Below are 12,143 nucleotides of genomic sequence, written 5' to 3'. Positions count from 1 at the left end.
ATCTCAATCACAGTCGAAAACCAAACCACAAGCTGAAGATACCTTCTTTTCCTCTCCCATGCCACCGATCCCATGACGAGTTCGCAGAATTTGTGCGGAAGCCCGACAACAATAAAATTTCCGAGCGGACTGATAAGCGATGACCTCACACCAGACCCTCTAGCCACCGTACAAAAAATTCGGAATTTAGCGTCACCCAGAATGATTTTTAATGGCTGAGATTACTATGCCTGTTCCATGATAAAGCCACTTGCGAAACTACTTGAGTGAATATCTTTTCTTGAACCTCTCGGTCGATGGTTTAATGTCCATGTCGAGTTGGAACAATAAGGGCTGATTGTCTAGTTTCAATCTAAACAATTAGGGCCGATTATTTACTTGAAGTTTAAACAATCAGAACTGATTGTCTTTTTTGCATTTGAACAATAGAGGCTAGTTGTCTACTTGGAATCGAAATGATGAAAGCTTGTTGTCTATATCAAACTAGGGCATTGAGAGCTTATCTTGTTTCAATACTACCTCTATCAACCCACCAAATTGTCGAACAAAATCCTGCAAGTCGACCCAGGAAGTCATGGTGGATTCAAAAGCCTGGTTTTGTCATCGCTATAAGTCAAGAAGTTTGACATGGTAGGATACATATTATCCTCACTCGCAAAAAGTTGAGTGATGCAATATTATTATTTTGAACAAATGTCATTACTCAAAAGATACCTGGGCTAGAAAGAAGACCATGTAGAGAGTACCTAGTGGTGCCTAAATATTTCTAGGGTATCGCGGGGTACATTACGTGAGCTGCGTTTGAAGTCTCAGTAAACTCAGGCACCTGAAACATGTTCACGTACAGAAATCATGTGGGAAATGTGAGATGAGAATAATGGTTTGGTTTTCATTGTTCTCAAAGAAAAAAAAAGGCGATAGTCGCAAAACATATACTGTAATAATCGTTGAACCCTAAGAATATCCATCATCCAAGATTCCCTGCGCACGCTGGCGACTTAGTCCTATAATCCTGAGATACCAAAACTCCTCACTCATACCGCATCAAACTCCGAATAACATCCCGAATCACATCTCGCCTTGATCGTGACCATACCCATATCTTCATTCCGTGTCAAAAAATCTTATTCCATCAACTCCTGAAAACCGCACCCTTTTCCTTGTACAATACGCATCTCATTGTCTCCAAAACTCTTCCCTTTGAGGCCTATTCGACCCCCCAAATGCATAACCTCTTCTTTCTCTTTCATTCAAGTCCTCGTTCCTCGTTCTTGAGCCCGGTACAGTTTCCGTCCTCGCAGGTCTGTACGATGTGGGTACCGCTTTGATGAACCCCTCGGGCTTTTCGTAAACTTTGTTTTTCTGATCATAATAGTTGACATAAATCAATCGTTCGTTGCTCCATGTCTCCGTCCAGGATTTCTGCATGTGTTCTACCAGAAAGTTGAAATCACTTTTAGAAACAATTTGTTGATCTGATCTGACTTTTGGTTCTTGTTTCGGTGATGTGGCGGGAGTTAGAATTTGAGTTGAAGCAGGTGGAGTAATGATTAGACGTTGTGAAAGTCTGATTATGATGTTGGAAGCATCTTCTTCAATGAGTTTCCAGTGTTTAAGAAGTGTACCGAAGCCGGGAAGTTGTCTAGAACCGGAGGTTTGTGTGGTCTTATTGGCGATCTCGTATAGTTTTCTTTTGATATCAGATGATACTGCCCGGAGACATGTGTTCATTGGTTGAATGGATGCTTCATCGCCGACAGCCATCCTGTGCCCGAAACACCGATTTAAAGTATCATATTGAACTGAGAGGGTGGTGTGTGAGTGGAGGAGGGTGTCTTGAAGCTTGTCGAAATTCTCGTGCTTAGTACCTAGTCGTCGAGTTTCTCGGATCTGATGGCAAAATCCAATACAGTCTGACAACTCATTCAGGAGAGTGTCGACTTGTGTTTGAAAGGCAACTCCAGTTGGAGACATAGTTGCGGTCGTGGAAGTGTTTGATGAGTGATAGTAGTGGTAGATAATAATGAGACTAATTCAGTGACTTGATAGACGAACTAATATGCAGCCCTACTGTGGTCTGTGTCGAATGAAACAAAAACCTTTGTATAATCTGAAATGTTTGGAGAAATAAGAAGAAAGGAATTGATCAATGGATAGAACCTATCTTGGTTTTAAAGTCGGATTGGATCGCACAATCTAAAACTCGGAGGCCTTTCACCACAAGGGAAATGTGAGTCCAAGCCTCAGCCACATATGATAACATCCGCATTGTGAATAAACCAGGGGATGCAATTGTGGGTATCCACCACTGGCTCGCCGATGACTTTCAACTGACTCAGATCCTATCCAATAGTAATGAAGCAATAGTTCTGGAAACAATCGGTAGCGATGATTGCCTAGAACCTAGAGGACAGATTATGGTGTGCATTGTGACTAGTACGTCTACGTGATTCCATTTCCTAGGGGTAAATGTGTACAAAATGAGGGGAAATTAAGGCGTAGAGTCATTGCGATAACCAAGCATTACTCAACACTCAGATTTTCGCAAACTTACATTGGTTGGTTCATCGAAACGAAGAGGCAGATGTCAAAAAGAATGCAAGCACGGCAAGTCGCATGGAGCCAAAATTCGGCGCAAGGCAGATTTCGTAAATCACAAGTGCAAGCCAAGCTTTCGAAATTGTGGAAGTAAGCAGCGGGGCTGTGATTTATTGGACGAGCCACAATCCTTCGGGAGAACGAAAATGATTGGTTGAATGGAAGAAAAATCATGTGATCTCAGAACTACGCCTCGTTTTGAGGCTCAACATCTTGAACACTACCTAAGCTGAGCAGAAGAAGAAGATTCCAATGTCCGGTTACATCATTGAGCCTCAATTTGTAACCCGAGTCTACTTCTTATCTCGTGAGTATGAACTGATGGAGCATGCGATGGCTGTAGGCTATGCAGTATTGTATTCCGAATATCGGTTGTGATGAACGTGCTCGTCTCGATGAAGGGGTTCGCGTCTCACTTCGATTAAGGGATTTTCCCGGAACCCTCAATGATCCCATATCGTGTATCTTGGCACACCTCTCCGTTTCTATGTCTGGTATCTATAAGACTTCGGAGCTGAGATTTTGGGCATGAGCTTCCCCATTCCACCACGTGACAGCCCCATCTACACGCGAGTTGATGTGTCAAAAAAGATGCGATCATGGAATCATATATTTTATGCTCTCTACTGTTTGGTCCGAGCCATGTTTCCGATACAATTTCAGCCCTACAGGTGATACCCCAATATGATTTTTGAATATGGTCACGTGAAAGTGGACGATTGCTTCCGTTTCACGAACTTTTGTGTTTTGGAAATGTTTGCTTTAACAATCTCAATCAGCGAGATATGAAACCGATCTCACTTCCTCGCCGGATCAAAACAAAAACACTTCGTCACCAAGTGGAGAGCTAACACGGACCGGCCCACAGTAGTGATCCCGACTTGGCATAGTCTCCACAGATAGATTGCAGGACAGCGATCTTCCCAATAGCAACAGCTGTCGCTGATATACTTCATCAGGTACGATTGGAGGCGTGTTAAAGTCTGAAAAGAACTTTCGGGGCCAATCTGCATTGCAGCCCTCGCAGTCTGAAATAATTTGGACAACAAGAAGTCTCAATGCAGAATTCATTAGATATTTGATTCAAGGGAAGAATGAGGGGCGAGACTTTCAGATACAGTACCCGCATTATAAGCTTGATTATTTTGATACCTGTCCACAGTATCGTCGTAAGCATATGCGAATCTGCTGTACTTGTAGTTTAAAACAAAATTGATGGGTATATCTCAAAAGCTGCATACTCTTTCAGAGCATCATGTTCTTTAATTTCCTCGAAAACACTTGAAAATGGCGAGGTACAAGGGCGCTTCTGTCCTGTTCTTGCTGTATATCTTGCTGATATTTTATTTATGGACAAAAACACCAGATTTGACAACGCAACGAGTTGGAGTTGCTCAGAGGGGCGACTTCGAGGGACCAGGACCATTCAACCCACCCCCGGCTGTGAGAGCTCGACCACCAGGACCGATTCACAAACAACTTTTGAATGTCGAAACCTCTCATGCTTCACGCCAAGTCGTCGATACCTTTCAGTACAAAACTCTTCCTGACATACCATCGTGGAACAGACCTCCCAAAGAGCATGTTGCGGAAAAGACTCCTCTCTTCATAGGTTTCACTCGGAACTGGCCTTTACTACAGCAGTGCGTTCTATCATATATTACTGCAGGGTGGCCTGCAGAGGACATATATGTTGTGGATAATACTGGCACAATGAGATCCAACTTTGCTTCTAAACCGAAGATCACACTTCAGAACCCTTCGTATCTGAATGTCGATCGGCTCAGAAATATCTTTGGTGTAAACGTAATTTCGACGCCAACCCTTCTTACCTTTTCCCAACTTCAGAATTTCTATATTTACACGGCACTCGAAAATGACTGGGAGAATTATTTCTGGAGTCATATGGATGTTATCGTATTGTCCGACGAAGACTTAACCCATGCACCACTGAATCAACAACGCAATCCTGCGACATCTCACAAGTCTCTATACATGCGAGCTGTCGATGAACTTCGGAGGACCTCGGATCCTGATTACGCGAAAGGATACGATGGATGGGGAATTCGCTTCTTCGAGTATGATTGGCTTGCGCTAAATAACGTACAAAGCTTTGTGAAAATGGGGGGATGGGATCCAATGATCAGCTATTACTCTTCTGATTGCGACATGTATCAGAGGCTTCAGATGGCAGGTATTAAGCTAGATACGGCCGAGGCGGGCTGGGTTATGGATGTGGGAAGAACAATTGATCTAAACTTGCTCTTTCGTCGAAAATACAATCCAGATATGCCTCCCAAAACGACAACTGACTTGAATAATTTGGCAGAAGATATGATTGGAGGGGAAGGCTTCCGACAACTGATAAAGTTGGTTCAAGCCGAAGCAGAATGGAAAAACAATGATCCAAGCGCTAGAAATCATTGGCAACGAAGGCAGTTAGGAGGTCAAGGAGAGCCATTTCATCGCGATCCTCGGGGTTTCGAACAAGCACTTGAGATATTAATCCGAAGTGGAGATGAGATATATTCAGAAAAATGGGGGCACATAGGTTGCGATCTTAAAGAATCTGGATTGCAATTAGAGGATGCTTGGATGGTTGAGCATGACTGGGAGTAACAATTCGATTGGGGGATGTTCACTTCACTATCAATTATTCATCAGATGGTATTCACTATAGTATCCATTTCTTTTGTTATTGGGTTTTATTGTACGGCGAATGAGACATAGGATCTTTTACCATTTATGTTTTCATCATTCTTACTCCATTCACGTCTTCCAAAATCGATTGCGTGATTGACAATTTTCTTTAGGAGATTCTAGTTTATTGCCACGCCTGAAGTCTGCAGCTTATTGCCTGCATCCCCCAAAAAACAAATCTCAGAGCCGCATCCAGCATATAAGCCGAAACCTTTCAACCCAGGTTTACCCTTGATATCCCATTCTGATCGTCATCCCGTATGGACTCTGATACTTCTAGCCTGGCCTCGGGCATCACATTTGATAGTGTGCCACTTCGTGAATCATTTTGCGATCCCTATCTCGATGCACTTGTGGAACGGTACAAAGACGATACGCATTCCAAGCTAGATGAGAGCCATGCCAATCGTATTGGAAATGTTGGCGCCGAGAATCTTGATCTCCCAGATGATGACTTCATTAATGAAGACATCATTTCTAACAACTCTTCTATGAGAACCCGATTCCCAACCAAATCATCTACTTACGTGTACGAGCAAGAATCATTTGATACCTACCGCTGTAAAGTCAATCAGTTGTGTATTGATATAGGCCTTGGCGAACCATCAACTATAGAGCGGATGGATGGAGGAAGTTTCACTCGGGTAATTGGCTTGTCATTTCGAAGTGGCTCTGGAATTCAGCGACGTATCCTACGGATCCCGCGAGAATGGGATGCCAAATGGTCGAAGCAAACTGATATCCAAAATCAGGCCGAAATAACTATGTGGCTTCAGCAATTCGCATTCCTTCATGTACCTGAGGTTTTGGCTATCGATACAACCGCTGCGAATTCTCTTAAATCACCATTCGTGTTACAAGAGAGGATTCGAGGAATACCCCTGGACAACTTGTTCTTTGAGACTCCCGCGCAGCTTTCCATGTCTGCGAAACTTGAAGTTGTGAAGACTATTGCTGAGTTCATAATAAAATTAGAGAGAACCACTCTAGATAAGCCGGGAAGACTGGTTGGCACCCATGCTGTACCGTGGACTTCATCTTCGATTGATTCTTCCACACCACGAATTGAATTCGCTGGCTTCTCTGCGAGTTTCATGGAGACCGCACCTCCTCTTGAGAAGCAGAATTTACCGTCATTACTCTCCAATATGATAAAATACCACCAGAGTAACAGAACTGAAGATGATAAAGTGTGGGACATGTTGCTAGTTGTTTTGGAGGAGATGGCGGCAAGACACTTTTTCAAATCATCTGACTCAATCAACGTTTTGTGGCACTGGGATCTCGAGCCTCGTCACATTTTCGTCGAAAAGTCCGAATCTGGAAAGTGGGAAGTTAGCGGAGTCATTGATTGGGATGATGTAAAGTCCATGCCGTTAGTTCTGACTAGAGCTCCTAGGTCCTGGCTCTGGTTCTACGAGGAGCGTTTCGAATACGGTAATAACTTTACATATCCATGGGACGGAGACTATGACGCGCCTTTAGAGCTGCCCCTCAATGAGGATGTAACAATTGTTAAAGAGTATTTTGATCGGATGATGCAGGAGGCGGACCCGACGTATATGGATGATACATACGGAAGAGGTCTTTGGATCCGTCGACTCGCTCGATTTGCAAGGGATGGAATTTATGGTACCTTGCACTTGAGAAAATGTGAGAAGTTTATCGAAGATTGGAACAATTACATTGGTGATGTGGGTTCGATTTTTGGGGAAAACATGTAGCATATATTTCTTGAAGATGGTACGCATCTTTAGACAGAGTGTATCACTTCTCTCGGCAGTCCGTCTTCTCTCAAATAGAAATTCAGTTCGGTATAATCATATCCAAAGTGAGTGCCAGAATCTATTAATTGCTAAAATTTACACTATGCCTCAAGAGCGGCGAGTCTATATCTGTCTTAGTTCTAGTAGAACAATCTTCTTACAAATCGAATTTTTGTCCTACAAGCTTCTCACTCAGCGCCCACAATCGCTCCGCATAGTCTGGGTTGGTGGTATAATCTGCAGTTTCAGCAATTTGACAATCGGCAAGGTAGGCACCCGAGTGATCTGTATGATTTCCAAGTGTTAGCATTGAGAAAGTATGGTAATTTGGGAAGTCATAATGGATTTACCTTTCAAAGCTGGATCAAGAGCCGCAACTAATGTTGTGGATGTGCCAGCTTCTAAGCTCTTCCAAGGCAATGAGCCATCCATTTTTATGTGTCCTTCATTATCTTGTCAGTAAAACTTGGACTATCTTGAATGATGGAATTCGAAGTCTGAATTACCTCTAGAATTGAAACGTTCGGTCATAGAGCCATAATCTTTCTCCGGATCCATCTCTCTTACCAAATTCGTGATGATCACGCCAGGGTGAACAGCAAATGCGTGTACTCCCTTGCTTTTCAATCTCTTTGCCAACTCAACGGTAAATAGAATATTTGCTGATTTGCTTTGGCCATACCCTGACCATTTGTCATAGTCTTTCCCATCATTGAAATTATAGTCATCGAATCTAACTTCGCCCAATGACCATCCCATACTGGAAAGATTGACAATTCGTGCTCCTTCAGATGCAGCAGCAACAATAGCTGGCATGAGTAGGTTTGTTAGAAGGAAATGCCCCACGTGGTTTGCACCAAATTGAACCTCCAGACCTTCGGCGGTAGTGTTGTATTCGGCTGGCGCCATGACACCCGCATTATTGATGAGGGTGTGGATCTTGGGAGTGGTAGCCAGAATAGATTCAGCTGCAGTTTTGATAGATGAATACTTTCCGAGATCACAATGAACGAATTTAACAGTTGTGCTTGGAGAAGCCGCTTTCACTGATTCTACGGCGGGTGCGGCTTTGGATTCGTCGCGTCCGAGGAGGAGAATAGTTGCTGGCTTAGATGCAGCAAGTAGCAAGGCTGTTTGAGCTCCCAGTCCGCCTGGTGTTGGGCCGGTAATAACAACTAAGAATGTTAGAGCAAGTTCATGTGTAAGGGAGAATAGGATGAACTCACATGTCTTGTCAGCGACAGACTTTGGGAATGAAGCGACGACTTCAGCGCCATTTGTCTCTTGGTTGAATTGCTTTTGACTGGCCATTTTGCTGTTTGTATTGAATCGAGATAGGGAACTATCGAAAGATGTGTTGGTGGGTTGATTGTAATGTTGAAGTTGATGATGTGTTGATGAGTAGAAACATTCTGGTGATCGAGAAATGCAGTCTTTATATACATAGTTTCATCGCTCTCGAACTCTATCACAGTTCCTTCCCAATCCACAATATTCTGGGCCCTAATCCATCGGCGAAGGGTATTCAGTTCTCCATCCACAGCATTTGCTTGACATCATCGATGTCACTGCCAAATTTTTGCATTGATGGACTGTACTAATTGAATAGAGTCCGAAATGCTTACCAATGTCCAAGTGAGGAGACCTATAATTCGACCGAAAACTCACATTTCAGTACCCACAAAGTAGCAGTAATTCCGAAAGAGAATGTTAGCATACGGATTAATGAGTTAGAAGTTTGCTTGATGACGGAGTTAGATTTCTGACGGAGTTATGCCATGCGGTTATTGCGTCCGCGAGCGGCCGTTAGACCGCGTCGGATGTAAGTTCAATTTTTGATCTCCAAATCCGATGTTCGCATACCCCCGAGCCCCCATCGTTGAGGACATGATTGATAAAACTTCCGGCGTGCTTCACTCCCATCTTGCGATATTATGCAGCCGAAAATAGAGTTTATGAGTTCATATATTTAACTATCTCCATTTTGGAGTACCAATTCTTACTCTTGGCGATGTCAATGCTGTGTGCCAAACGGGTTTATGAATTCAAGTCGAATTCCGAGATGTTGAGAAATTGTCAAGGTCCCCTCTTCTTTGCTTGGAAAGTGAGATGGTGTAGCAAAATACTCTAAGTTCTTCGTTCTTTGGGCTTTAAATAAAGGAGCCTCACCCGCTTGAAAATATAGCATACATCGCTACTTTCTCGTCTTCTTCAAAATGGTGTTTACACTCCGACTACTACACTCCCAATTTATCGTCAAGGTGCCTAAACCAACCACTTGTTTCAAAGGCAAGACCATCATAATCACCGATGGAAATACAGGTCTAGGCTTCGAAGCAGCGGAGTACTACCTCAAACTCAAAGCATCCAGAGTCATTCTTGCTTGTCGCTCCCTCGAGAAAGCAGATAAAGCCAAGCTCGAGCTGGAACAGACTTTCGCTATAAGAGAAGACATCTTAGCAACATTGCAGGTTGATTGGTCTTCCTACGTACCTGGCATTCAGTTTTTCTGAGAAGGCAAAAACTCTGCCGCGTTTGGATGTCATGCTCCTAAATGCGGGAATCATGACCAAAAACATCGCGTAGTGGAAAATAATGAGTCAACTATCACGGTTAATGTTATTTCGACTTTCTTAATGGCAATCTGAATAATTTTGAAATCGAAAGAAACTACAAACTTTTTCGGTACAACACCACATATGACAATAGTTCCCTCCGATCTGCATTTCCTCAGTGATTTTTTGGAATGGAAATCTGATGATATATTCGCATCTTTGAATGACAAGGAAACCGCTCGTATGAATGATAGGTACAAACATCATCTTCTTCATTAATGCCACACAGCTAAAAATTTCACAGATACAGCGTTCCAAAACTCATGGAAATCCTCGTCGTTCGTCATTTTGTATCTCTACACGGGCCAAACTACCCCGTCATCTTCAACATCGAACAGCCAGGTTGGTGTCAATCAAATCTCTCGACCGAAATAGCCACCCAATTTCAAAAGAAAATAGAGAACTTCATGGGAAGGACTACTGAAGAAGGTGCGAGAAGATTAGTATTTGCAACTTCATTTGGCGAAAAATCTCACGGAAAATATATCGGAAATGGGGGACTCTTATCGTCGGTTCATCACCCTTCCATGATACGCACAGATAGGAAACAGCTTCTTACCTCAAACTACAGGGAGTCGTGTTTTGTGACAAGTCAAGATGGTGCTGCAGCTGGCGAGAAACTGTGGACTCAGTTGTCCAGCAAGTTGGAGAGAATTCAACCAAACGTCATGGAGGGATTCTAGCACTCTTTGAATTTCTCTTGGGTTCATTTTGCGATGTTTGTGATTTCCTATTCAGAAATCCTTGCCATAACAAATCATACAAATATTAACATCAAAATTCTTAATCTAACATTGCTGTCGTACTTTCGTCCTCGCCTAGCTCCGACCACCTGGGCAATAAAGGCAAGTTACTGTGCCACAGTTGGCCGGTGGCTGAGACTCCACACGTGTCCAGGTGCTAGGCAATGGAATCCCCAACACCAACATTTTAATTGTCAATTCCTTCCGACAAACATCAACAGCATCACCGCCTTCATCCTTAAACATATACAACAATTGTAATGTCTTAAATTTGACTCAATATTTCTTTGTGATTCTGCAGAGCGTTCAAGGTCTCAATGCAAGGCTACGACATTCCAAAGTTGGAAGATTCTAGGGTCGCGGTCGCGGTTGGTTGATTGGCCGTGGCCATTGGAGTTGGGATTGGGCCTGTAGTGAGGAAGGCGAAATTAGGCACGAATTGAGAGACTACTGGAGACAACGAGTTCCAAGTTTGATTCAAGTGAGTCAATGAGGATGTGTTTTGAGATCTTGATATCGATGGACTGTGCGTCGGGAGAATTACCCGTGCGATGATTTCTTTGATGATGTTGAAATGTTTCTATAATACAGTAACTATAGGGTCCATGACTTGAATGAATAAAGTCTTATTTAGAAACATCTGAAAGAAAGCCATTGGGACTTCATCATGTCGAGAACGAGGAAAGAATTATTGTTCAGTCTTGGTGCACCTCGTAATCCTGGGCCGTCGCTGTCTCTGACATTGCTTCCATATTTCTTTATCCTCTCGCGATGGCGTACAGAGTCGAATGAAATTGGATGGGTGTATATAATCATTTGTTATTCCTCACTAGGAAAAGTCATTCCGCTCGATATCTCTGGCAGATGAGCATTTTATATCTTGTCCCATACTCTTTTGTCTTTCCAATATCCCAAGGAATTTTATATAGATCTATTCAAGATGAGCACCAGAAATGGACCTGCTTTACAGATACACGAAATTGGCGTGGGATGTATTTTGTGGCTCCCACCTTTCAATGACACTAATGGAGATTTACGACCCCTTTGTCAACGTCACACTGGTATGCGGCACTTAATGGATATCAATGCATTTGATCACCCAGCGGTTGTTCTCAACATTCACAATCGATATGGCCCAGATCCTTCTATTCATTTCATCACAGTAAGTCTTTCAAGCAAGAAAACACTTCGGACCACTAATGAAGATTCCTTGGTTAAGTTCGTATCGTGGTAGTTGCCGCTCTCAATGCGGGCCACGCTACTTGCTTGAGAATGGTGAAGATGTCGAGATTAAGAGTAATTTCTGTATTTGGCATAGATTTGTGCTCAGCTTGTCAAGATTTGATGCGTACAATTGGGGACAAACAAGACCTAGTGATTACCGACTTACTCACCGATCGTATCTATATTTGATGGAAAGATTGGGGCTTCATGCTGATACTTTTCATCCTATATCGCGTATCAATAATGGGTTGCTACAAGCACCATCACCAGCTCCACCGCCACCTACTCAACAACTACAAACCGTGAACCGGCATCGTGAGAGTAAGCCGCATGATCCATTTCTCAAAGTAGATGTACTAATGGAATGCAGACAATCCCTATGCTTACCTAGAGCCAGACGAATGCTGTCCATGAATCGACAGAGAAATGAGCAAGAAAGATCGCGGTCCAGGACCATGTTGTGTAATGTTTCGTGTTAAATTTGAGAATCGTTATGG

General features: G+C 43.1%; 7 protein-coding genes across 7 annotated transcripts; 5 read left to right on the top strand and 2 right to left on the bottom strand.

Moving 5' to 3' along the window:
- Positions 1-1,176: 1,176 nt before the first annotated feature.
- On the bottom strand, positions 1,177-1,974 carry EAE98_004164 (uncharacterized protein; the record flags this gene model as incomplete). Its single annotated transcript, XM_038951784.1, has 1 exon — positions 1,177-1,974. The coding sequence occupies one exon, from the start codon at positions 1,972-1,974 to the stop codon at positions 1,177-1,179; it is 798 nt and encodes a 265-aa protein (XP_038812257.1).
- Positions 1,975-3,885: 1,911 nt separating this feature from the next.
- EAE98_004163 (uncharacterized protein) lies at positions 3,886-5,217 on the top strand (the record flags this gene model as incomplete). Its single annotated transcript, XM_038951783.1, has 1 exon — positions 3,886-5,217. One exon carries the CDS (start codon positions 3,886-3,888, stop codon positions 5,215-5,217), a length of 1,332 nt encoding a protein of 443 aa, XP_038812256.1.
- Positions 5,218-5,558: 341 nt separating this feature from the next.
- EAE98_004162 (uncharacterized protein) lies at positions 5,559-7,022 on the top strand (the record flags this gene model as incomplete). Its single annotated transcript, XM_038951782.1, has 1 exon — positions 5,559-7,022. One exon carries the CDS (start codon positions 5,559-5,561, stop codon positions 7,020-7,022), a length of 1,464 nt encoding a protein of 487 aa, XP_038812255.1.
- A 199-nt stretch (positions 7,023-7,221) lies between these two features.
- Positions 7,222-8,375, bottom strand: EAE98_004161 (uncharacterized protein; the record flags this gene model as incomplete). The annotated part of the gene is made up of 4 exons (XM_038951781.1): positions 7,222-7,349; positions 7,415-7,507; positions 7,571-8,239; positions 8,291-8,375. 4 exons carry the CDS (start codon positions 8,373-8,375, stop codon positions 7,222-7,224), a joined length of 975 nt encoding a protein of 324 aa, XP_038812254.1.
- Positions 8,376-9,280: 905 nt separating this feature from the next.
- On the top strand, positions 9,281-9,577 carry EAE98_004160 (uncharacterized protein; the record flags this gene model as incomplete). The annotated part of the gene is made up of 1 exon (XM_038951780.1): positions 9,281-9,577. One exon carries the CDS (start codon positions 9,281-9,283, stop codon positions 9,575-9,577), a length of 297 nt encoding a protein of 98 aa, XP_038812253.1.
- Positions 9,578-9,763: 186 nt separating this feature from the next.
- EAE98_004159 (uncharacterized protein) lies at positions 9,764-10,362 on the top strand (the record flags this gene model as incomplete). The annotated part of the gene is made up of 2 exons (XM_038951779.1): positions 9,764-9,873; positions 9,924-10,362. The coding sequence occupies 2 exons, from the start codon at positions 9,764-9,766 to the stop codon at positions 10,360-10,362; spliced, it is 549 nt and encodes a 182-aa protein (XP_038812252.1).
- Positions 10,363-11,362: 1,000 nt separating this feature from the next.
- On the top strand, positions 11,363-12,060 carry EAE98_004158 (uncharacterized protein; the record flags this gene model as incomplete). The annotated part of the gene is made up of 3 exons (XM_038951778.1): positions 11,363-11,640; positions 11,741-11,967; positions 12,017-12,060. 3 exons carry the CDS (start codon positions 11,363-11,365, stop codon positions 12,058-12,060), a joined length of 549 nt encoding a protein of 182 aa, XP_038812251.1.
- Positions 12,061-12,143: the final 83 nt, after the last annotated feature.

This window comes from Botrytis deweyae (genome assembly GCF_014898535.1).
Source record: "Botrytis deweyae strain B1 chromosome Unknown BDEW_007, whole genome shotgun sequence".
NCBI lineage: Eukaryota > Fungi > Ascomycota > Leotiomycetes > Helotiales > Sclerotiniaceae > Botrytis > Botrytis deweyae.
This window is presented reverse-complemented; position numbering and strand designations above follow the sequence as displayed.